This window comes from Triticum urartu, chromosome 3A (assembly GCF_056163025.1).
Source record: "Triticum urartu cultivar PI428250 chromosome 3A, HENAU_Tu73, whole genome shotgun sequence".
Taxonomy (NCBI): domain Eukaryota; kingdom Viridiplantae; phylum Streptophyta; class Magnoliopsida; order Poales; family Poaceae; genus Triticum; species Triticum urartu.
This window is the reverse complement of record NC_141875.1, coordinates 36,782,151-36,804,944: the sequence shown is the minus strand read 5'-3', so window position 1 is coordinate 36,804,944 and position 22,794 is coordinate 36,782,151. Positions and strand designations below refer to the sequence as shown.

The window sequence follows — 22,794 nt, the reverse complement described above, 5'->3', positions numbered from 1 at the left end:
CCTGCGATAGAACGCATCCATAGCTCTCAGGAGGTCCTCATTGATTATATGCCAACAGGAAGCATAAAAACGTTTGATGAAGTCATCCGGACCCGGAGCTTTATCTAGGGGCATTGCCTTCACAACCGTAAAATAAATTGTGTGAATCAGAAAAATGATTATGCTAGAAAAATGAATAAACTGTGAAACATTGTTCTTTTCGTTGGTAACAGCCCTGGCACGACGACTTCCGGACTGTCTACTACAACAAAGTCTACCCGGTCCCGACAAGGAAGGGACGATGACGGTTGCGCACCTTCGGCTCGCTCTAGTGCTTGTAGTCATCGCTAGGTGTGTCTGCGTACCTGGATGTACTTTTTACTTTGATGTTCTTTGTACTGCCTTGATAGTTGATGAATAGATCAAAAGTTTTCCTAGCAAAAAAAATATCATCGGGATAAAATTATGATCTGGAGAACAAAAATGATGTTTTCCAGCTCAACCGTTCGGCCGATTCGAATTCCATTTTTTTCGATTCACAGTCCATTCTCTGTGTTGGTTTCATTGACAAGACATAAGTTTTTTTTTCTGTGTTTTATTTTATTTTTTAGGGGGAAAATAAGCATGCTATAGGACCAGCGTACAAGAACAGCAATCGTCACCGATGAAGAGAAGTGTAGATCAAAAGATGCCAACATGTAGACACGTGAACACAGGCGAAGGAAGACAAACACCGACCGAATCCATGAGATCGGCCAGAGACAAACCTTCACACACCGTTCGATGATGCTAAAGACAACACCGGAACGACAGCTAGGCGGGGAGGATCTTATTCCATCTACATAGAGCAAGACACAAACCCTAATAAAACTAAAAAAATATATTAAAAAACGGAATCCTCCTACCTGCAAGGGCTTATATCCACCGCACCTCTGTGGTCTTAAGACCGCAGGAGATGAGGTAGACTGACGACGACGGTGACAGGAGGCAATAGAAACCCTAACACTCGCTTGGTGGTGCAGCGTACGAGCGTCGTCACTTTGCGTGGTGTCTTTTTTCCGTCTCAGGCTGTCTCCTTATCTCGATGATATTGTCATCGTGCTTATCTTTTCTCCCATGTAGGCTTCAAAATTTCACATGTCTCGTGTCGTGTACACCTGCCCTCCTGTTTTTACATGCAACCACTGGCCACTTCCTGCTGCCTTTGCGTGCTCACTCAACGTAGGCCGATACTTATCCAGTTATAAGCATTTTATATTAGGAAAAGTGCGAAGTGTATTGTAGGTCCCTGAACTATTCCAGAAATGTTACGTAGATCCTCGAACTATATAAATCATCATCTAAATTCTTAAAAATGCAATAAATGTTTCATCTATGTCCAGAATCAGTTTAATATGAAAATGGTTCGAGGACTTAGACTTTGCCTAGCATGACACATTTACTGTGCTTTGAGAACTTGAATGACAATTTTCATACTTTGCGGATCTATGTAACACTATTGAAATAATTCAAAGACCTATTGTGCACTTTACCCTTATGAAAAAGGGTTAAAAGGAAAAACAGAACTTCTGCTATCACTGGCGTGCGGGCCACACACACACCCCCAACGGCGGCGCACCGCTGTCTCGCCTCCTCGTTTTAGAGGGTGCTTGGATGTAAGAGACTATTTTTAGTCTGACTAAAAATAGTCTTTTTTAGAGGCTAAAGTTTCAAGCATCCTTGACTAAAGAGAGGCTAGGACTAGTCTTGAGACTAAAATTTTTTAGTCATAGGAAACCTACTAAAATATGTATTAGCCCTCTCTTTCCTCATTTAATTCCTCTCCTTTAACACATGCGAGTTCTGAATTGGAGGGTTTGGAGAATAATAAATGATCAATAACTTGATTTTAGTCTCTTTAGTATTTGGATCCAAGCATGGATAAAACTAGCAAGTTTTAGTCCCACTACTTTTAGTCATGGGACTAAAATGTATCAAGCACCCTCTTAATCCAAACCCAAAACCCCTCCTCGCCTTATCCCCTCCCCCATTCCCTTCTCCCCCCTCCCACTCCGCCATGGCCTCTTTCGTCTCCGCCTCCGCCTCCTCCACCGCCGCAGTCCTTCTCCGCTCCGTCCCGTCCGCCTCCCGCGGCGGGCTCGTGGTGGCGTGGGCGGCCCCGGCCCGGCGCGCGCTCGCGGCTCCTCTGCGCGCGGCTGCGGCGCAGGGGTCGGCCAACTCCGCGCCGGTCATGATGGAGAGCAAGGTCAAGAAGAGGAACAAGAAGGGCGCCGGCGCCGGGGGCCTCCCCGCCGCCATCGACCTCGAGATCCGGGAGGCCGAGCAGTACCTCGCCACCGACGGGCAGGTGAGGGAGAGTGTCTGAGTGCGAGACACTGACACGGGACGGTCCCTGCTTTAAGCGGCCGCGTTGTACGGTCGATTTTTTGCTGCGCGGTCGAGGAATCCTTGCCGGACTTAGAGAGGGATTTTTTCATGGGGTAGGAGAGAACGCTTGTACTGGAATTTTGTTTGGAGTTACGGTGGCACCTTGCGTGTTTACCGGTAGTTGTTCGGTAGGAATGGACCATTCGTTGCCAATTTGCTACCACATTGACGGTATACCAGGAGCTGCCCATCTGCAAGAGTGAATTACTGATGTCTGATGGTCAATTAATCATGATGGTGCTTCTTTTGGTATCCACCGTAATTTGGCTCGCTTTCCTGTGTTCTAACTTACATTCAGTTAAGCATGCCAGCATGTAATAAGGTGGGCAATCATCCTGTCGTGGATTTTTAGCTTGGTTTATAGTGTTGTGCTAGAAACAGGTATGAATATTTGAACTGCTATTTCTCTGAGCAGATGCGACCATTCAGCTGGTGTCGGTTTGCTGATCTTTCTGATGATTGTATGGAGTATGTATTTAAATGAGTGGAATTGGCTTTTGTTTCAAATTTTGAACTACTTTGGCTTAGTATGAGAGCAATATTCGAACCGACATTTAGGATCATCAGCTATTGTTTGAAAAGCCTGAATTGACTGTGGTTGATACTACTTTCTGCAAGGTGAAACATTTGGCCATAAAATTGTACTTGCTAGCTACTTAACGCCAGGTTTTGGCGTTGCGGATATTTAGGTTTCTACTGAATATTGGTCTGTCTGGCATTTACCTGCCTGAATGAGAGGGAGATTTGTTACCGGGGAGCCCTTTTCTGCTGATATTTTCTTCGAATTGTGGTGATACGGTGATACCTTGCCTGGATGACTGGATGAAGGCGTTTGCTAGTAATTGTTCAGTAGAACCGTACATTGCTAATTCACCACTGCATTGCCACTATCGAGAGTTTCATCTTTATTGCTTATTTGCCATGCACAGTAGATATGATTAAGTATGCATGTCACAGTTAGTCAGACTGCCAGTGCTTCTTTGCATGCATGGCACATATGTACTATGATTTAGCTCGGTTTCATGTTGATTCTTATGCATATTCATCAATGAAACCTGCCAGCATGTAAGGTGCGTAACCATCCGCTTACATATTACAGTTGAGCTTGGTTTTATGTTGCTTCGGACGGTATTGTGCTAAAAACGAGTCTGAATATTTGGGCTGCTGTTTCTCTGAGCAGCTGTGACCACTAAGCTGATATCAGTTCACTGATCATTCTTGTGATTTTACAGAGCATGGATTTGAATGAGTGAGTCTGGTGGTTGAGTTTTGAGGGTTTGGTTTCAAATTTCAATTACATGGTGGGACAGCAATACGAAAACTGACATTTAGATTCATTAGTTTTGCCCGAAAATCCTGAAACGATTGTATAGATGCTACTTTTTGCAAGGTGTAGGCATACAATTCACATGCTAGATTAACATCAGTTCTTGGTCTTGCAAAATATTTAGGCTGTTTATCTCAATTCATTTGTTATTCTTTTGACAGGAACCTACTCCAGAAGACTTCCCCTTTGAAATGGTTGATGAAGATGGGATGAGCGTGGTTATTCTGAAAAGGGACTACAAGGATGAGAAGATTGAGGTCATTGTCAGCATGCCTAACGTGGAAGGGGATCCTGAGTTTGATGAAGATGACGAGGGCGATGATGAGGATGCTGCCAAGGACGATGACGATGAAGATGAGGACGGCCAAGAAAGTAGCCTTTCTATGAAGGTGATAGTCTCCAAGGGATCTGGCCTGAACCTCGAGTTCACCTGCACAGCCTTCCACGAGGAGATCACCATTGACGACATGATGATAGCGGAGAAAACAGAGTCTGATGCAGAGAAATTCCCGTTTGAGGGCCCTGAGTTCACGTAAGAATACTGCTTCACATCCAAGCTCTTTTTCGCACCATGGCATATTATGACTGCCCATTGCTGATCACTTTTCACTCTTTTCTCCCTACTGCAGCGAGCTTCCTCCGAATGTGCAGAAGGGCCTGTTCAAGTTCCTGGAGGTACGAGGGGTGACGCTGACGACCACCAACTTCATGCACGATTACATGATCACCAAGCAGACCAAGGAGTACGTGCGGTGGATGACCAAGCTCAAGGGTTTGGTCCAGTAGTGAGGTTGAACAGATGGCCTTGCCGCGTGACTCGACAGCAAATTTTGGTAGCGTAGCCTTCTATCACGCGTAGCAAGAGCAGTAAGAACTGAGAACCCCGTGAAACCAGTAGTTTGAAGTGTATTTGTAGTCCTGAATCAGCAGCTAGGCAGGGTGAGTTCCATTTGTGTTTTGGAGCTGGCCGGTGAAAATCCTGTAGAAAGGTGGTTACTAGCAATGAAACAAGACTTTCTAAGTTCCTAAGCTTAATACAAGCTGTGTTACTTCCACTTTTATGCTTAAATATATCCGGTAATGACTGTTGTTAGATGATGGAACAGAGTTTGCTCCCCTGGTCAGTTTAAGCTGGATGGTGTTGTTGTGGGAAAAAGAAAAGAAGAGATAGATTGTGTATTTGTGTTGCTTTTAATTTGTGAAATTGAAATGAATTCGGTGGATGATTTGATGTAGCAAAAAAATTAAATTATGTGTGTTTCGTTAGCATGAGGGCAAAAAAATCCGGTCGCGTTCCAACTCAAAGCTCTGTGATCTGGAGCTGCGCATTTTGTGATGATGGAACAATACAGAGTTTTTGTGTTGGTCTTGAGCTGGCCGGTGGAAATACTAGTTTTGTGTTGCTTTGAATAGTGAGATCGAAATGAATTCGCTGGGGAATGAAAAAAGGAGATTCTGTTTGCAAAAAATTTAGGAACGGAAAAGAAGCGAGCATGGGGATCGAGCGCGGGATGGAGAGGCGTAGTACAGCGATCATAGCGATTCAAGTAATAAAACTAAGCTAATTATTCTATATTCTACATAGAAACCAGCATAACTGTCTGGTCTGGCGCGTGGGCCTCCTTCCATTTCTCTTCCCTTTCCTCGATCCCCTCCCCTTCCGCTCCCGCGAGTCGAAACCCTAGCCCTCCCCTCCGCCGACGCCGCCTCCCACCGCCATGTCCCTCTTCGCCGCGGCTCGCCGAGGAGCCATGGGGCTCATCTCCGACGCCCGACATGCCTCCGCGCCCTCCTCCACCATCATCAACGCCGCCGCCTCTCTGGACGCCGCGCACGCCGGCGCGCGCCGCGCGTGGTCCGACGTCTTCGACCGCGCCACCCCAGCGATCGGCGCTGCCGAGGCCGAGATTCACGCCGCGCAGTACTTCTACGACCTGGCCGCCCCGGCGCTCGCTCGCGCCTCCGTCTCAGGCGCCTCCCGGGAGGAATCAACCTCAACGTTCGCGCCGCTACGTCTGACCTGATCGAGGGTTCGTTGTCTGTGCTGCGGGCATCAAGCATGCTCCGCGACGCGACCTCCAACAACCTCCGGGAAGCGGGGTCGAGCTACCTCGACGCCACCGCTTCCATGCTGCGTGCCTCTGAGATGCCGGGCGATTCTGCGCTTTTCCATTTCCGCGCGTCGGCGTCAACCATTGGTGCAGCTGAAGCTGCTTTCCGCGCCGCCCTCGTCGCCCTGTCTGATGATTACCTGTCAACCAACTCTAGTGGCACCTCCATCGATGATGACTCAGATCTTATCTGCATCATCAACAACCAGCTTGAGTCAGCTTTGAGATCTGATGATCACCGTAAGGTATGATGATGCAACCCTACAGATGTAGCAAGTAGAAGCATGATAAGAAAGAACAAACTTCTTCTTCGGTGCGACCTTCAAAAACCTTTGGGAAGTGGCATCGAAATACTTCGATGTCGTTATCTCCATGCTGCGTGCTTCCGAGATGCATGGGGATATATTATGTTGTTTGACTCTTCTATGCATCAACATTGTCTATTGACGCAGATGAACCCACCTTCTGCGCCGCACTCGTCGCCTTGTCTGAGAAATACCTATCACACTGCTCTTTCGGTGCCTCCTTATTGTGTACTTATTTTTCTTTATGAGTATACATTATTGTCTATTTTGAAGAAGTATAATCTTATTGTCATTCAAAAAGATTATACAAATTTTCTATTCGGAGTTTACAATTACTTAATTGACTCCATCATACCACCCTTCCATAATTTTCATTTATTTATACTAATTTTTTGTACTTCCTTATAATTATGTTAGTCTCTATCACAAGATATTGATTTTTTAGTGTTACACTAAACAAAATTAAATACATGATAATGAAGTTAAATATTAAAATCCAATGATTTTATTGCTATAATATTAACACTGATGGTACAAAGTACAATCACACTATTTTAAGGCATATATATTGCAATGTATGCGATGTTTGTTTTAATTTTTTTGGAGACATGACATTTAAAAATATTTGGAATCAATTTGTTCTTTATTACACTTAAGAAATCAAAACACATGACATGATAGAACAATTTGGCTATTAGTTGAATGCAAATGTACGCATGTGCTCTGGTTTATTTTAGTATTCTTAAATACTATCACAGAGAGTAAGTGAAGAGGTTTCTCGAATGCTTGGCTATTTATTCTAGTGATAGTTATGCATATATTAGCAAACAAAAAGGAACAATTATGAATACAGTAAATAGAAAAAAAATCTAAAATACACAAAATATCTATAATGATTTTTTGCTCAACGTTAAATTGAATTTTTAAATGGCAACAACTGAAGCAGATAATAAGCCTACAAGCAGAAAGAGAACACTTCTTGCATGCATCAAATGGAAATAACATTTCTGGAACTCTCCACCATCGGCAAGTTCAAGAAAAAAGTACTACCTGGGTTGGATCTCCTCAACTCATGTTCTTGGTCCCTTAACAGATTGTACTGTGCTATTTCATATTTGTATATTACCTTGAATGCAATTTTTGTTGCTTTGCCAAGCTTCGCCCCCTTGATTTTCATGTTCCAATTTGTCTGCACTAGTTCTCCAAAACCCTTCAATTTCATCTTATCATTTGCTCTCTGCTTCTCAACATACTTATGAGCTATGTATCTCGCGGTAAAAACTATAGCTTGCCACTTCTTGCTGTAACCTGTAAGTGTGCTCATCTTCGAATATCTTGATCATAAATGATTGTACGATTGTTGTAATATGCATACAAGTACCTGGGGCATCCAACATCACACTTAACTCCAATCCTTATTTTGTCATTGTAGGGAAATGTGATATTTAACCTCTACTATCAATTTTACTCCTTGATTGATTTTCTCAGCTGGTCAATAGATGAGAAGACTTGGCCCACATGGAACTTGCGTTCATTCATAGCTGCATCTGTTAAATATTTGGTATTTAATTTTGTATCTTCATCACCTGAATCTGACATCTCAAGTCTTTAATCTTTAAAATAATTGTCATGCCCCTTAAGGTGCTTTCCTTTTCCTTTGCCTTCTCTCACCCATTTGACTATTTTTATTCACTAAATAATCATTACCTTCCTCCAAGTCACAATCACTATCCACTATTCTATCTCATAGTTAGAGACAGAGAAGTCCTCATCATTCCCCTCCTCTAAATCATCTTGAACAAGATCCACACTTGCTCAGCTTCTACTTATGACTTTGCTAGTCCCTTCTACATATGCAAAACGGCATGCCATTATGCTATGGTGTGGACCTATATATGCTCTAATATGCACCACTATTCTGCTCCTTATTTTTTATGCACTTCATAGGACTCATAACAACACGTGTGTCGCATGATTTTCCACAACATCATCCCATACTCCACTAATATTATCTAGATGCTCAAGATAAAACATAAGATGCCTATGCCCCTCTCTAACCATTACACTAATGTACTTTGTGGAATTGTTCTTTGACATCAACGAAGCCCATCTCCATTTATTTGACTACCAGGCAATAGCAAATAGGATTGGGTCACCCGATTTTAACCGAGTCAACAATTTCTCAAAGCTCCATCATTCAATTCTTTTATACTACACACTATGCTTTCTAATTTTTAAGGCCTCACAATTAATTGAGGTATTCAATTTAGAATTGGGTCCAATTTTGACTGGGTCAAAAATTACTCAAGCTCCCCATTCAATTATTTTAATTCACTATGTTCCCAAATTTTGAAGCTCTTTCATTCAATTAAGGTATTCAATTTTGATTTGGTGTAAGATTTTGACTGGGCCATTTATTTTTTAAATTAATCAAGCGCAACCAACCTATAAAAACATATCAATCCGGCGCACCCTCCCACCACGTAGAAAAAAGAAGTGCCACCATGTGATATCGTAGCATCAATATAGTACATGCAACCACCGACACGAAAATTTCCCCACATAAATATAGGTTGGTTAGCGATAACACATAATCACACCACGAAAGGTCCACAAAATCACCGTATTATAAATAAAAATAAAACACACTCTATCATCTTCCCCACCCGCCAAACTAATTATTCCATCAGTTATAAAATATAAGGGGTATTAGTTGTTTAGAAAGTCAATTTTCTAACTTTGACCAAGTTTAGAGCAAAAATATCGACATTCACAATATTAAACAAAAAGTATGGAAGTTCATTTCGTGATGAATCTAAAAGTACCGATTTGATATTATAGATTTTGATATATTTCTCTAGAAATTTGATCAAACTTAAAAGGTTTGAGTTTTCAAAAAATTAATACACCTTATATTTTGTAATAGTGATTTTTTTAAGAAACCCAACAACACGAACGGCACAACAAAGCGCGCACTACCCTTTTAGTAACGAATCAAATCACGAACAAAATAAAACTAAGATGAAAAAAAAAATCTCAACATATCCCAAGTCAATCCGCAACCTCATAAGCCAAGCATCGGCATGAAAATAACATGAGGAACAAAATATTTGATATTTCTAACAAAGGGCATATAGTGCACAAAACAAATACCCCCTCTGTCCGAAAAAAGCCTGTCCCTCAAATGGATATATCTAGCATCAAGTTAGTGCTAGATACATCCATTTGAGAGACAAGCTCATGACAAGTTTTTTTTCGAACGGAGGGAGTATGTTAACTTCTTGAAAGCACATGAGCCAATTTCAGGGTTCAGTACAAAGCAGAACTACAGAGTACAGACTAAATATCAGGGAACAAACAAACTGGTACAGAAAAGAGTCATTAACAACTTGAAAGCACTTAATTACACTTCTCATTTATTCACATTCACATATGCTGATGAGAAAGTTCAAATAAAACATTATTGGCAACATTCTCCAAAAAGGCGAAGAAATGAATTGTTCTCAATAGGATCAGTCGCGTAATTAAGATAACATGTATAGGCTTATGCGTGTGAATAGAAATCAAGTTCATTATGGAAACTTGGAAAGTATAGGTTCATCATATGCCACCAATATGTTTTTTTTGCATCCAATGAGGCACATTAATTCAGAAACATTTCATGCAACAATGGAAGTAAACGACCTTAAAATGTTAATTTTAGTAGGACAAACAACATGCAAATGAGCCCATTGCTTGCATGATGACAACACTGAACTGACAGTGTTCTTGACAATAACTGCATCAGCTTGTAGAAGGTTCAATTAGAACTGATGACAATTTATTGATAAAACATGGGTCGAGATTTACATAGAAAGCCATGAGAAGTTCCATTCTAGTGCACACAAGCGCCGAGCTTCAAATATCTCACCGTCAAGGACCAATAAATTATATACATTCCTTCATTGAATGCAAAATAGGGAGAGAAGAAATCTGTAGTTAATCAAGAGAATGAGGCTACCAAGCATGCATTTTCAAGTAGTAAACCATGATGCACACAACACATTATGGATAACAACCAGTGGCAGTACATAATAGGAGCCAAGGGTCAAAGAGCTTATGTTGTACCTCACGAAGCACAACAAAAGGTAGTATACCCCACAAATATATATAGGAAGTGATAAAAATAGATAGCTTCTTATAAGAAAAGACAAGTGGACAGTAAATAAGTCTGAATGTACAACGGTGGGTAAGCTGAGGTTACCAGGGTTATCGATCAAAGGAGCTTTCCATTTGCCCTTGTAGTTTGGATTCTTAATTTTCTAAAATACACAAAACTCTCATGTCGAAACTTGAAATGCACATTGATGCTTGTCTAGAACAATTAGATATCTAGTGTACTGTCGTGGTTATACCTTTTGTGTCCATGGTCCCTTGTAATCCACGTTTGGAATGGTCGGAGCTGTCCATTCGCCATATTCCTCCTCATCCCAGTCCTTATGCTGCCATGGGTATTAAACGATGTGAAAGTGCAGATACTGGAGGCTTCAAAATTATTCGAAGAATGCGTGAATAGGCACCTTTGTTACATCAGGATAAATAATTTCCTTGGGAATGTCATCATAACCCTGTCAGGAACAATCGATGTGAGAAAAAAATCATAACACCAAATCTTATGTTGGTGCTGCTAGAGTTACAATGGCCATCTTAATTTAATTTAGAGCTTTGTGAAACAATAATATATAATGCAGAATCTGATGTTCACTCTGGCTTTGCTCAGTTTTATGACATCAAGACTCATACTAAAAGTAAGATGATCATCATCATATAGATTTTATAGCAGAAAAATGTAAGGCTACCTCTGGCTTCTTGTCCTCAGGGCCAGGAATGTACTGTTGGTCATTCCAGTCCTGTGGCTGCAACCACCACTAGTAGAAAAGGGGGCAACGGTCCAGGCCGGGTTAGCCCATTAGTCCCGGTTCAGTCTAAAACCGGGACCCATGGGGGCATTGGACCCGGTTCGTGAGCCCAGGGGGCCGGCCGAGCCACGTGGGCCATTGGTCCCGGTTCGTCTGGACCTTTTAGTCCCGGTTGGTCGGACGAACCGGGACCAATGGCCTCGCTCCTGGCTCACCACCATTGGTCCCGGTTGGTGGCATGAACCGGGTCCAAAGGCTCCCCTTTAGTCTCGGTTCATGCCACCAACCGTGACCAATGAGGTGCCTATATATACCCCCTCGCGTAAGAGCAGTGCACACTGCTTTATTTTTTTCTGGCCGAGGGGGAGAGGGCTTGGTGGTGCTCTAGCTCACCTCCTATGCACACAAGGTGTTCGATGGAATGCCCGAGCCACACTACTTAAACTTTCTCCTCTCCAAGCTCGACCTTCAAGCTCCATTTTCCTCAATATTTGTCTAGGTTTAGCGGTCCGTCACGCCCCGTCCCCGTCTTCACCGCCGTCGATCACCCGCGCCGAGCTCATCGCCGGCACCACCGTGGTGAGCCTCTTGTTCTTATCTTCTTTTTGAAAGGAAAAATATTCTTACTTGTATGTTTACATAGATACTTGTATTATTTTCTTACTTTTATTATTGCATCTTATATAGTGCGATGGTTTTGGTATCCGCCCCCGTCGGCCCTCGTCCTGTCTATGATTCGGATGTGGTATATATATTATCTTTATAACTATTGGTTCATTTATTGTTTATGAAAATTATGCCGACCAACGTGACATAGATTTTATTTATGTAGGATGTATGTGAATCGGAAATTCCAACCGACTCTATTGTCGAGAGGTTAAATTTAGTTGAAGAAAAAAACAATTTGTTGAAGGAAAAAATAAAAAAATTGAGGAGGAGAAGATGATATTGGAGTTGCATGTTGCGGATGTCGTCGATGATCACAAGATCAAGATGGAAGCAATGCGCTTGAAGATTAGAAAATATGCCATTCATACTGAGGCTTGGTATCATTATGCCGTTGGATCAATTGTTATCTTAGTTGTGATTATGATCGCATTTATTTTCGCATTGAAATGTTTTACATAGTTTCAATGTATGATTTAATTAATTAGATGCTCTGGAGAGTTATATATTGTTAGATGAGAACTATGTATGTACTTTGGTTTTAATGTGATGATGAACTTCTATTAATTTGGACACTTAATTATATATAACGCACGCAGATGAACCGGCAATGGATGTACGGTGACAAACACACCTCCGAGTACATTAAGGGCGTGCATGAGTTTCTCGATGCGGCTGAGGCAAACAAGCAGAATGGTTTTATGTGTTGTCCATGCAGTGAATGTGGGAATACGAGGTCTTACTCTAACCGGAAAATCCTTCACTCCCACCTGCTTTACAAGGGTTTCATGCCACACTATAATGTTTGGACGAGGCACGGAGAAATAGAAATAGGGGTTATGATGGAAGACGGCGAAGAAGAAGAGTACGATGACAACTATGTGTCCCCTGAATACGGTGATGCTGCAACGGGGGGGGGGGGCTGGTGAAGATCAAGAGGAACCAGACGATGTGCCCAATGATGCTGCAATGGGTGAAGCTGCTGAAGATCAAGAGGAACCAGACGATGTGCCTGATGATGATGATCTCCGCCGGGTCATTGTCGATGCAAGGACGCAATGCGAAAGTTAAAAGGAGAAGTTGAAGTTCGATCACATGTTAGAGGATCACAAAAAAGGGTTGTACCCCAATTGCGAAGATGGCAACACAAAGCTCGGTACCGTACTGGAATTGCTGTAGTGGAAGACAGAGAATGCTGTGGCTGACAAAGGATTTGAGAAGCTACTGAAAATATTGAAGAAGAAGCTTCCAAAGGATAACAAATTGCCCGACAGTACATACGCAGCAAAGAAAGTCATATGCCCTCTAGGATTGGAGGTGGAGAAGATACATGCATGCCCTAATGACTGTATCCTCTACCGCGGTGCATACAAGAATCTGAATGCATGCCCGATATGCGGTGCATTGCGGTATAAGATCAGACGAGATGACCTTGGTGATGTTGACGGCGAGCCCCCCATCATTTGTGTTGAGTTTCATTCATTCATATATATATGTATTAACCCCCTTCTTCAAATTAGATGTTTCAGAAGCGGGATGAACTCCTAGCACTAGCTCGCATGCAAGCAATTCAAGAGGAATTGGCGGCATTCTTTCTTGACCACGTGATCGCTGAAGACGGAGAATACTATGTGGACCATGAGTCCGTATGTTAGGAGATTATATTTGTAAGAGATAATTATTGTATATATGTAGCCGGTAGTGTCGGATAGATATACGAGAACTTGTTGTTCGACCAATCTCTCGGAGAAGGAGAGGTGGTCGATATCACTTCTCTCTGTATGCATATATGTTCATGACGATCTTCTGTTTCCTTCGTTTGCTTACTAGCTAGCTAGCGTGTCTAGTCCTCTCTATACATATGTATAGTACGTAGCGTCGACCAAGCACGGACAAAAGAGAGGACACTTCTCTCTATTAATTAGAGCTAGCTAACACAATATATGAAATACCTAAATTAACCCCCCAAAACCCACCAACCCCCCCCCCCCCCTTCAAAAAAAAAACAAAAACCCCAGCCACAGAAATGCTGACGCGCACAGGCCACATGGAGGCCCATCTGTCCCGGTTCTGGATTGAACCGGGACTAAAGGGACAGGGCATTAGTACCGACCCTTTAGTCTCGGTTCAGGAACCGGGACAAAAGGCCCTTACGAACCGGGACAATAGGCCATTTTTCTACTAGTAACACCAGCACACATCACACTATCACGTTAGTCAAAAAATAGAACAACCATGGCTATTCAGAACAGTAATATCTGAACCTCACCTTCTTGGCGTTAGGATCCCTCTTCTTCTTTGCAGGGGCATCCTCTGGTCCACAGTGTTCGGCCACAACTACGGTATGCCCTTCAAGTGACCCCCCTGAGTGGTTTTCTCCCACCGGCATGCCACCTGTCCACTGCCCACCTACAATTCTGTCAGCCTTAGGTCCAGGTAAAATGAACATGCCAAATCCCTTTGAATTCAGTATTGGTCCAGTGTGCAGCTTCTGACGGATGCCGCGAATTGAGCGACCGACTACCGAGCTCAACCGCAGATACTGGACGCGCGAAGTTGGAGAGGAGTAAACCTGGGGAGCTGGCATTATATACTAATCTGTGAAATTCCAATGATGCCCTCAGCGGGAGACCAAAATCACAGCCGATGGCACGATTTCTCTACCTTGGAAGGCCACACGACCACAGTTCGTAACAGAAGGGGCCCACCCGGTCTGGACCCCCGATGCCTTCGAGATTTAGGACGGTAGAACGGATGGAAGACGACGGGCACTTCATTGATTGTCACATCAGACTTGATCCAACGGACAGGATCATCCATCAAAAAATCCGACGACCAGAATTTATTTGGACACCTAATCCGATGGCTGAAAATCGTGACGCCCTGAGAAGCCTCCGTTTCTTCCCAGGATCTAGTAATGGGATGGGATTAACCGCTCCCATCGCACGAACTCTCTCTGCCCCTCTTTCGACGCCTCCACCGGCCCGCCCCTATCACCCTCCCGGTGCCTCTCCTGCATCTCCCCGTGTGGGCACCTCCTACCCCCATCTCAGGCGGGAAGCGGAGACCTCTCCCGCTCCCACTATCATTCCGGCGGTCATGTCCACCACCGCCGCCGTCGTCTCAAACCTGTCAACACTCCCCTGTACTCCCTCCGCACCCGCCTCCGGACGGCCTCCTCGCGAACCCTGAAACCCAGGCCACGTCGGAGATCCACGAGGCGGAGGAGCTGCGGCTGGAGGCGGAGTCCGCTCTGGAATGGGGCTGCGTGTGCGCGCGGCTGCCCAACTTCGCCGCCACCGACGCGGGCGGCGCTGCTCGAACAGGCCGCCGCCGATGCGGTGCCCAGTGGCGTTGGCGAGTGTGATAGGTCGTCGTCGCGGCCGCCCGTGGCCGGTTTCTTGCCGTGCGGGAGATACGCGTACGCAAAATCCCGTGTGTGTACGATCGCCCCTGTTCGGACTGGTAGAGGACACCACATGAGGATGAACTGGTGAGAACTTGAATTTGCGTACAATCATATATTTATGCTAATATATATCGGTTGATTTCTGTGAGCAATTATGTGCACGTAATACTTTTTTTTAGAACGAAGGCTCCAGAAGAGCCCGGCTTTGAATTAACAAAGCCATCAACCGGCCAGGATTACAGAGATTACAACCACGAACCACACAAAGAAAAGGAAAAAAACACAGCAAAGATACAAAGGCGCTGGGAGACAGCTCACATAGCACACAACCAGCTATACCAGATCAGCATGAAGCTAATAGCTAGGAGATGCTAGGGACCTCTTGCACACACACAACCAAGGGGAAGGCAGCTGCCAGCTCAGGGCAAGGAAACGACGACGATGAGAGGCAAGCCATTGCCAGAACACTAGGGGCTTGTGGAGAACACAATCAGACAGTGCCATCGTCAAAGAAGGCCCCTGCCTCCTCGCCTGGCTCGAAAGGCGCCGCACCGTTGAGCGATGGACTAGTTCACCCTAGAACCTATCTGAATGGCACCCAAGGAAGCCACAGGAGCGGAACCAGGCGTTCCTCACATGTCGACGGCGACTCACCTAGAGCCAAGCAGCCCCAAAACCGAAGATCGGGCGAGAAAGAGGGTGAGCTGCCAGGATGAAGGGCAACAGCAAGGGCCAAGACCAAAACACAGAAGCTCGACACTCTCGGCGAGCTGGAGGGAAAACCACCGGAGGAGGGGAACCCTATCCCCTCCCTTCCTGGAGATCCACGGCACCGAACGCCCTCAAAGCCGCACGAAGAGCACCACCATAACAGAACCCCGCACCAGGGAAGGCATGGCTGCCGCTGGAGACTTGCTGTCGCCGCCGCCGCACACCAAACCGCACCACACCGAAGCCCGCCGCCCCACTTGTTCCCAAAAACGGCGTCTTCAAGAAGATTACGGCGCCTGGGGCGTCGCCGCCGTCCAACAAAGTTTGGGTTTTCACCCAGGAAGCAAGGGGGCATGGGATGGGGAGGACAGGACCTGACCGGCGCCTCCAAGGAGGTGAGCGGCGCCCACGGGCGTCGCCGCCGTCGCGCCAGCAAGGCTGGCTAGGGGTTTCCCCCGGTCCTGGAACCCCTCCATCCGCTCCCACCCACCGAAACCAGCCCCCCATGTCGTAGCAGACCGGATCTGGAGGGGGGGAGGAGCACGCCGCTGGAGAGGTGGTGTGGAGGCGGCCAGATCTGACACCGCGGAAGCCGGAGCCGACGCCGAGCCCAGACCCGCATCCTCCGGAGATCTCACCGTCCTCACGGTCAAGACAGCCGGCCCACGCCCGCGCCACCAGGAGCCAAAGGGCTGGAGGCGCCACACCAGACGGGCCGCCGCCCCAGATCCCGCAGCCCCCCGCGCGCGAGGCGAGGCAGCGAGGACCCCGCCGCCACCATCATCAGCAGCACACCAAGAAGGCCCGGCGGCTGCCTCTGGTGGCGGCGAGGGGAGATCGAGGAGGAGGGAGGTGCGGCGGCGGGATTCGGATCCGCCCCTCGAGTCGCCCGAGCGGGCGACGCGAGGGAGGGGAGGGGAAGGGGTTGCCCCGACTCCCTTTCCTTCTTACTGTATGTGCACGTAATACTTTGAATCTGAATGTCGTCAGCAAAGCTGTACATGTATTTCTACTCAGTTTTTTGGACTTCTGTGCATCGGGGATGCATAAATTAAGCTATATTTGCCATTGCCGATCATCTCCTAAACTCTATTACAGGAAGCATCGCTTTATTTTTTTATCCCATATATCAGTCAGTATATAAGTATGTTTAGCTTATGTATAGTTGGTGATTTGTCCATGGAAATTGGTGATTTTTATTTTCTGCATCTGTTTCGATCTTTTTAAAGCACATGAGGTAAATTGGTGATTTATTCTGTTAATGTAGAACCAATTTCAGCAAATGAATTTTCTTTTTTACCAGTTAGCGGCAGTCTGCGATATATCCAGAAAGATTGTTATGCTTGTTTTGTCTATGTCTTATATCCTAACATCCATTTCTATGATGATCAGTACAGCTGAACTTGTTAAGAACCTTTACAATGATCATGTTAGTGACTTAACTTCCTTTTTTTTGTGAGGAAACTTTAGACAAGTTGAAGCCGAGCATCAAATAGTTTTACTTACAGCAACCAAGAGCTACCCAAGGTCCCAGGACCTGATCAGGTGCAGGTTGTGTCGCCCGGCTAAATAAGACACCAACTTTGGCCTTTTGATCCTCTTGTGTGCTTTATTTCCATTGATAATTCGAGTTAGAGTTCACAGAAGTCAAGAACAAGCTCACCATCCTTTATTTTTTAGGGTAAATGTTTTGTAAGTAGTGACATCCTGGTTCTGCATTCAATCTACAATCATCTGTTCATTAAGTTCAGTTCTGCGAGATGCTCCTGTGCTATCATGTTGAATGTAGGAGGTACAATCTGCTTGATTACCAACATACTTTTCCAAGCTTAATTTAGGTTGACTGAACAGCAATAATTGTTGAAACATATCCTTTTAAAAAACTTTGAAAACATTAATATTTTATCCTAAAAAAATCTGAATACTGTTATGTATGTACATATAGAGTTATAATATGTATGTTTGTAGAAAAGAAGACCGGATGAATCAAAATTGGTTACTTGTTGTTTCTTTGAACCAAAAATTTCTCTTTCTTTTCGTAGCCTAGAAATTTGTGCATTGTCTAAAGAATTTTTTACAGACACGAAGAACATCTAGAAATTTGTGCTTTTACTTTGATGCATAACAAATTCAATTGAGAAAAGGATGTTATATAATAGAGCAAACTATAATGTTAATTCAATAATTATCACCTAAAGGTCAGGTATTGCAGCTGATGTATAACTCAACCGTTCATTTTTGTTGTTGTTATAGATTCATTGTTCTTGAACTTCCAAAGAACCAATGAACTTTGTTCTGAACTTATGACATATGTTAGGGGGATAATACAGTAGGCATGCTGTCAAATACTCGAATTTTTTAGTTCTTGGTCCCAAAAATTCGAATTCAAAATTTGAAATAAAATTTCGTCCGACATTTGCTCGGAATTTCGCGGTAACTGTGGTATCCGCCTTTCCCAGTCACCCACGAGAAAAATGACCTCCTCGGTAACCAAAATCTTGGTCAGTACTGGCCATCTACTTCAACGTGTTTCGTGGACCTTGATCATTCGTGCATCTATGAAACCTATCAAGTGTTAGTTTCCACACTGTTTGACATATCAGTTGGGTTCTGTAAGAACCAGGGTTAAAAAAAAGGTTGCCATGACTTCCAAGTGGCAGCCTGATAGTGACACATGCATTAATGCATATATACACTATGTGATATGTAATTTCCTATTCTCATGAGGATTCTATAAAATAGTAGCGCGTAGCTTCTCCTTAATCTAAAGTAACAGCACTTCATAATGTGCCATTTGTAAGCTACGAGGTCCCTATCACCACTGTAATGTCCGGCCGGCCGGCCGGCCGGCCGGCTGGCTGGCTCATCCCAAGGTTTTATATCCTCTGCACCAGGGAAGCACCACCCATACCGAAGCCAAAGCCACTATGAAACTCCACCCCGTAGGCCTCTTCCTGCTCTCTTGCACCTGTCTGCTACTATGTGCTGCCGCGCCGGTGACGGTGAGAGCAGGCATCCGGCGTGAAGCTGAAGCGCTAGTGAATTGGAAGGCTAGCTTGGTCAGTGCGGATGACTCCCTTGGATCATGGTCGTTGGCCAACTCCACCAGCCTTTGCAAGTGGACGCACATCACTTGCAACTCGGCTGGGCACATGACAGGGCTCCATTTTATGGAGGCAAGTTTGAACGGCACACTTGACAGGTTCGACTTCTCGGCTTTCCCCCACCTGAAGAATCTCACCTTGAGCAGCAATGGTCTATATGGTACAATTCCAGCAGGGATTGGCAACCTGACGAGCTTGGCCCGGTTGTATATCTTCAATAATCCGTCTTTGAGGGGTGCCATTCCGCGCAGCATTGGACAGCTGAAGCACCTTTCTGCACTGTATCTATTATACCTGGGGCTCGATAGCAATCTACCTCAAGAGATTGGTAACTTGACGACCTTGGAGGAGCTCCATCTTTACTCGGTTACTTTGACCGGGTCAATTCCACCAACAATTGGGGTGCTCGTGAAGCTCCGCGTGCTCAGCATGCAAGGGAACAATCTGACAGGGAGCATCCCACTTGAGATTGGAAACATGACACAACTAAACATCATGAGCTTATGGTCTAACTATTTACAAGGGCAGCTACCAGGTACCATCTCTAATTTGGTGTCACTCCAGGAATTGTCTCTGTCAGAAAACCAGCTCGGAGGCCACATCGTCCCTGAGCTTGGGAATAGCAGCCTCCTGGAGACAGTTGATATTGAAATGAACAACTTCTCCGGGCTGTTCCCGTCATCCATTTGTGTAGGAGGACGACTGAGTATTGTCAGTGCTAGGTCCAATGGATTCACGGGCATTCACCACCAGACCTTCCGAAACTGCACATCCCTGATGTTTGTTGACTTCACGGCAAACAACATTGTTGCAGATATAAAGGACTGTGTTGGCGAGCATCCATGGGAGCTTCGCATGATGACTTTGGGTCAAAATCACTTGTATGGCACGCTTCTCACAGATGGGGGCAAGGTATTCATTTGTAACTCTACTTATTTAAGCTTCCTAGACCTATCAAACAATTTATTAGATGGAGGTCTCCCCAAGTGTTTGTGGGACATGCCAAGTTTGGGATACATGGATCTTTCTAGCAATTCTTTCAGTGGTGTAGTTCCCTCTTGGAAGACTTGCAACGATAATCTTGTCTGTTTACGCCTAGCCAATAACCATTTCGAAGGAACCTTTCCTTTGGGTCTTAGGAAATGCAAAAACCTTATCACTCTAGATCTTGGAGGCAATAATTTCTCTGGTAGAATACCTTCTTGGGTAAGCAAGAGCTTGCCAAATCTCATTGTTCTTCGATTATCATCAAATATGTTTTATGGAATCATACCCCACCAGATATTAAAATTCCAGCAACTCCATGTATTGGACTTGTCAAAAAATAATCTCATTGGACCCATTCCAGACAATTTTGCCAATTTTACTGGCATGGTACATAATGCAGGAGACATTGTCTCGGACCATAATCTAAGATTGGAGATAATTAGTGGGCAGATTCAAATAGTTTGGAAAGGTGTGGATCATGGTTTCCCAATCCTAATGGTAGGTATTGTGGGTATCGACTTATCTGGCAACTCTCTTTCACAAGAGATTCCAAATGGGCTCACAACCCTTCTTGGACTGAGGTATCTGAACTTATCAGGAAATCATTTGTTAGGCTGCATTCCCGAAGACATTGGCAATCTAGTACTGCTGGAATCCTTGGACCTTTCTCTGAACCGACTCTCGGGAGAAATTCCTCCAAGCTTTGCAGGTTTGAAGAGCATAACCGCTCTGAACCTCTCGAGTAATAATTTATCGGGGTTGATACCTATGAGCGACCAGCTGCGAACGCTCCCAGATCCATCCATATACAGCAACAATCCAGGGTTATGTGGTTTCCCCTTGGAGGGCTGTGTAGACTCGTCGACATCGACGCAAAGCGGAATGAGCCAGGCTGAAGACAGCAGGGAGGCATTGTGGCTGTATTGCTTTGTGGCTGCTGGGTTCATCTTTGGGTTCTGGCTGTACTGCGGCATGTTCTGGTTTTACAGCGAGACCTGGAGGTGTGCATTCTATCAGTATGTCGACAACATGCAAGGGAAGGTAACCAAGAAGATGTATAGCTGCATGTCATACTTCCAGGCCAAGGTCCATGAATGAGCAAAGTGCATCACGTGGTGTTGAAGTAAGCTGTGTGCAGGCATATGCGCCCATTATTGAGCATATCTGTAGTACTTGTCTTCCATTGTTGTAAAACAATACTGACTAGGAAGTTCTGTGTATTTGCTAGTACTTTGATGTGCATGTTATTCAGTTTTTGGGCGCTAGACGTGCAAATTACAGATGAATCAGTGCAACATTTACTTTCTGATTGTGTGGTAAGTATATTTGGATGGAAGTAAATGGGTTCTTTAGAATAAACAAAAAAATAGCTTTAAAATGGTTAGCGATTTTGGAACGGAAAGGATGTTCTAAGAATTTTTGTGGATTATTGTTTGGTTTCGTGCGAAATTGTTGTGGAACTCCCTTGATCCAAACAATCCCTAGATTTATAAAGCTTCACAATACTTTATAGAGATACTTTATACCATATTTCTGCACAAACGTAGAAAAACCTCATTATATGAATAAAAATATAAGGAATTCCTCATTGGTGAAAATGCCTGGATTCTGAAACCGTTCACATTTTTTTCAGCTGATTTGTGTTCTGGACGATGCTTTGCAAGTAGTGAGAGTGTTTGACTTGTCTTTCATTGTTCCCAAGTAAAGATTAGTGACTTTGTGGTTTTTCAGAAATCAAAACAAATATGCTAGTTCTTCACTTCTCAGACAGACTTGAAGAAGCTTAAGAGGAATCCACCATTAGTGAAAATGCCAAGTGTTAGCGAGCTTTTAGACACTCATCCTTTAGTCGGCGTGCTTCCCGCTGTTGTATGCGCTCCTTTGTTGCACAACACAAAAGAAACAGTAAAAGAACATGTCACAACTTATGGAAGGCTCAATGGCAACTGGTGTATGGATTGTTTCCACTGGACTAGTAATGGTATGTTTCTGCTTCAAGACCACTATATTATATTTTGTTGGAGTATACTAGCAAAGTGCCCATGTGTTGCAACGTGAGAAAAAAATGACATGTTGCGGAGATGAGGTTGTGCAAGGTGATGCCTGCCACCTCGTACTCGGACGCGATTTTATCATGTAGCCATACACCAGACATCACAGTGTAAGTGAGCACGAGGTTCGAGTGCTAGCCTGCTAGGCATGGATACCGGATAAAACATCCGGAAATCCTTTCTTGCTCACTTTTGTGGTTTGCAGAGCTTTTCGCTCGTGTCATTGGATCCCTTCTCCAGCTGGGAAACCAGTTACTGCATCCAACCCCTCGTGGATATGTGCATGTTATCCATTGTGTCTTTCTCGCTTCCATATCGGAGTTCACCAGAGTCTTTGTTAACGGCGGCTGGCTCGCCAGTTATCCTATTGTTTTGATCAACAATAGAATGAAAAACTGAAGGGAGCAAACTCGCAACACGAGAAGTTTAACTTATCAGATAAAATAGCATCATGATCACTTGGGCATTGGTAACTCTTTCTTTTCTGACAACTCATATGACTTGCTCTGGCATTGAAGGAGAACATGAACCCATCCGTTTATGTACAAAATAAGCATCATCCTATTTTAGTCCCATTAGCCTGCAACAAAATCTACTGGAATATTCATATCAAAAGGAGAGGAGGATATCTTCCGAACTGCAATAAAAAGGTACACACTAGAAACCGGCATCAAATTATATATTGCCAGGGAAGTGGTCTTCAGAGATCTTCAGCAGCAACGCACTCCTCACCTCTCTATATTGACGTGAACACCCCATATAGATACACCAAGCAAACAACCATCACAGTTCACATACACTGATTTCTACTCATCCCCC

At 44.4% G+C, this 22,794-nt stretch overlaps 2 protein-coding genes across 2 annotated transcripts; both read left to right on the top strand.

Moving 5' to 3' along the window:
• Nucleotides 1-1,994: 1,994 nt before the first annotated feature.
• On the top strand, nucleotides 1,995-4,831 carry LOC125542701 (uncharacterized protein At2g39795, mitochondrial). The gene is made up of 3 exons (XM_048705859.2): nucleotides 1,995-2,326; nucleotides 3,895-4,265; nucleotides 4,363-4,831. Exons 1-3 carry the CDS (start codon nucleotides 2,036-2,038, stop codon nucleotides 4,517-4,519), a joined length of 819 nt encoding a protein of 272 aa, XP_048561816.2. The 5' UTR covers nucleotides 1,995-2,035; the 3' UTR covers nucleotides 4,520-4,831.
• Nucleotides 4,832-18,709: 13,878 nt separating this feature from the next.
• LOC125546623 (uncharacterized) lies at nucleotides 18,710-21,051 on the top strand. Its single transcript, XM_087546192.1, has one exon. It carries the CDS (start codon nucleotides 18,761-18,763, stop codon nucleotides 21,020-21,022), a length of 2,262 nt encoding a protein of 753 aa, XP_087402318.1. The 5' UTR covers nucleotides 18,710-18,760; the 3' UTR covers nucleotides 21,023-21,051.
• The last annotated feature ends 1,743 nt before the right edge of the window (nucleotides 21,052-22,794 follow it).

Bases quoted from the DNA above. Each gene is read 5' to 3' on its own strand.
- LOC125546623 (XM_087546192.1), top strand. From the start codon at position 18,761: ATGAAACTCCACCCCGTAGGCCTCTTCCTGCTCTCTTGCACCTGTCTG.
- LOC125542701 (XM_048705859.2), top strand. From the start codon at position 2,036: ATGGCCTCTTTCGTCTCCGCCTCCGCCTCCTCCACCGCCGCAGTCCTT. The intron at 2,327-3,894 runs GTGAGGGAGAGT...TTCTTTTGACAG, and splicing joins ACCTCGCCACCGACGGGCAG to GAACCTACTCCAGAAGACTT. The intron at 4,266-4,362 runs GTAAGAATACTG...TCCCTACTGCAG, and splicing joins TTTGAGGGCCCTGAGTTCAC to CGAGCTTCCTCCGAATGTGC.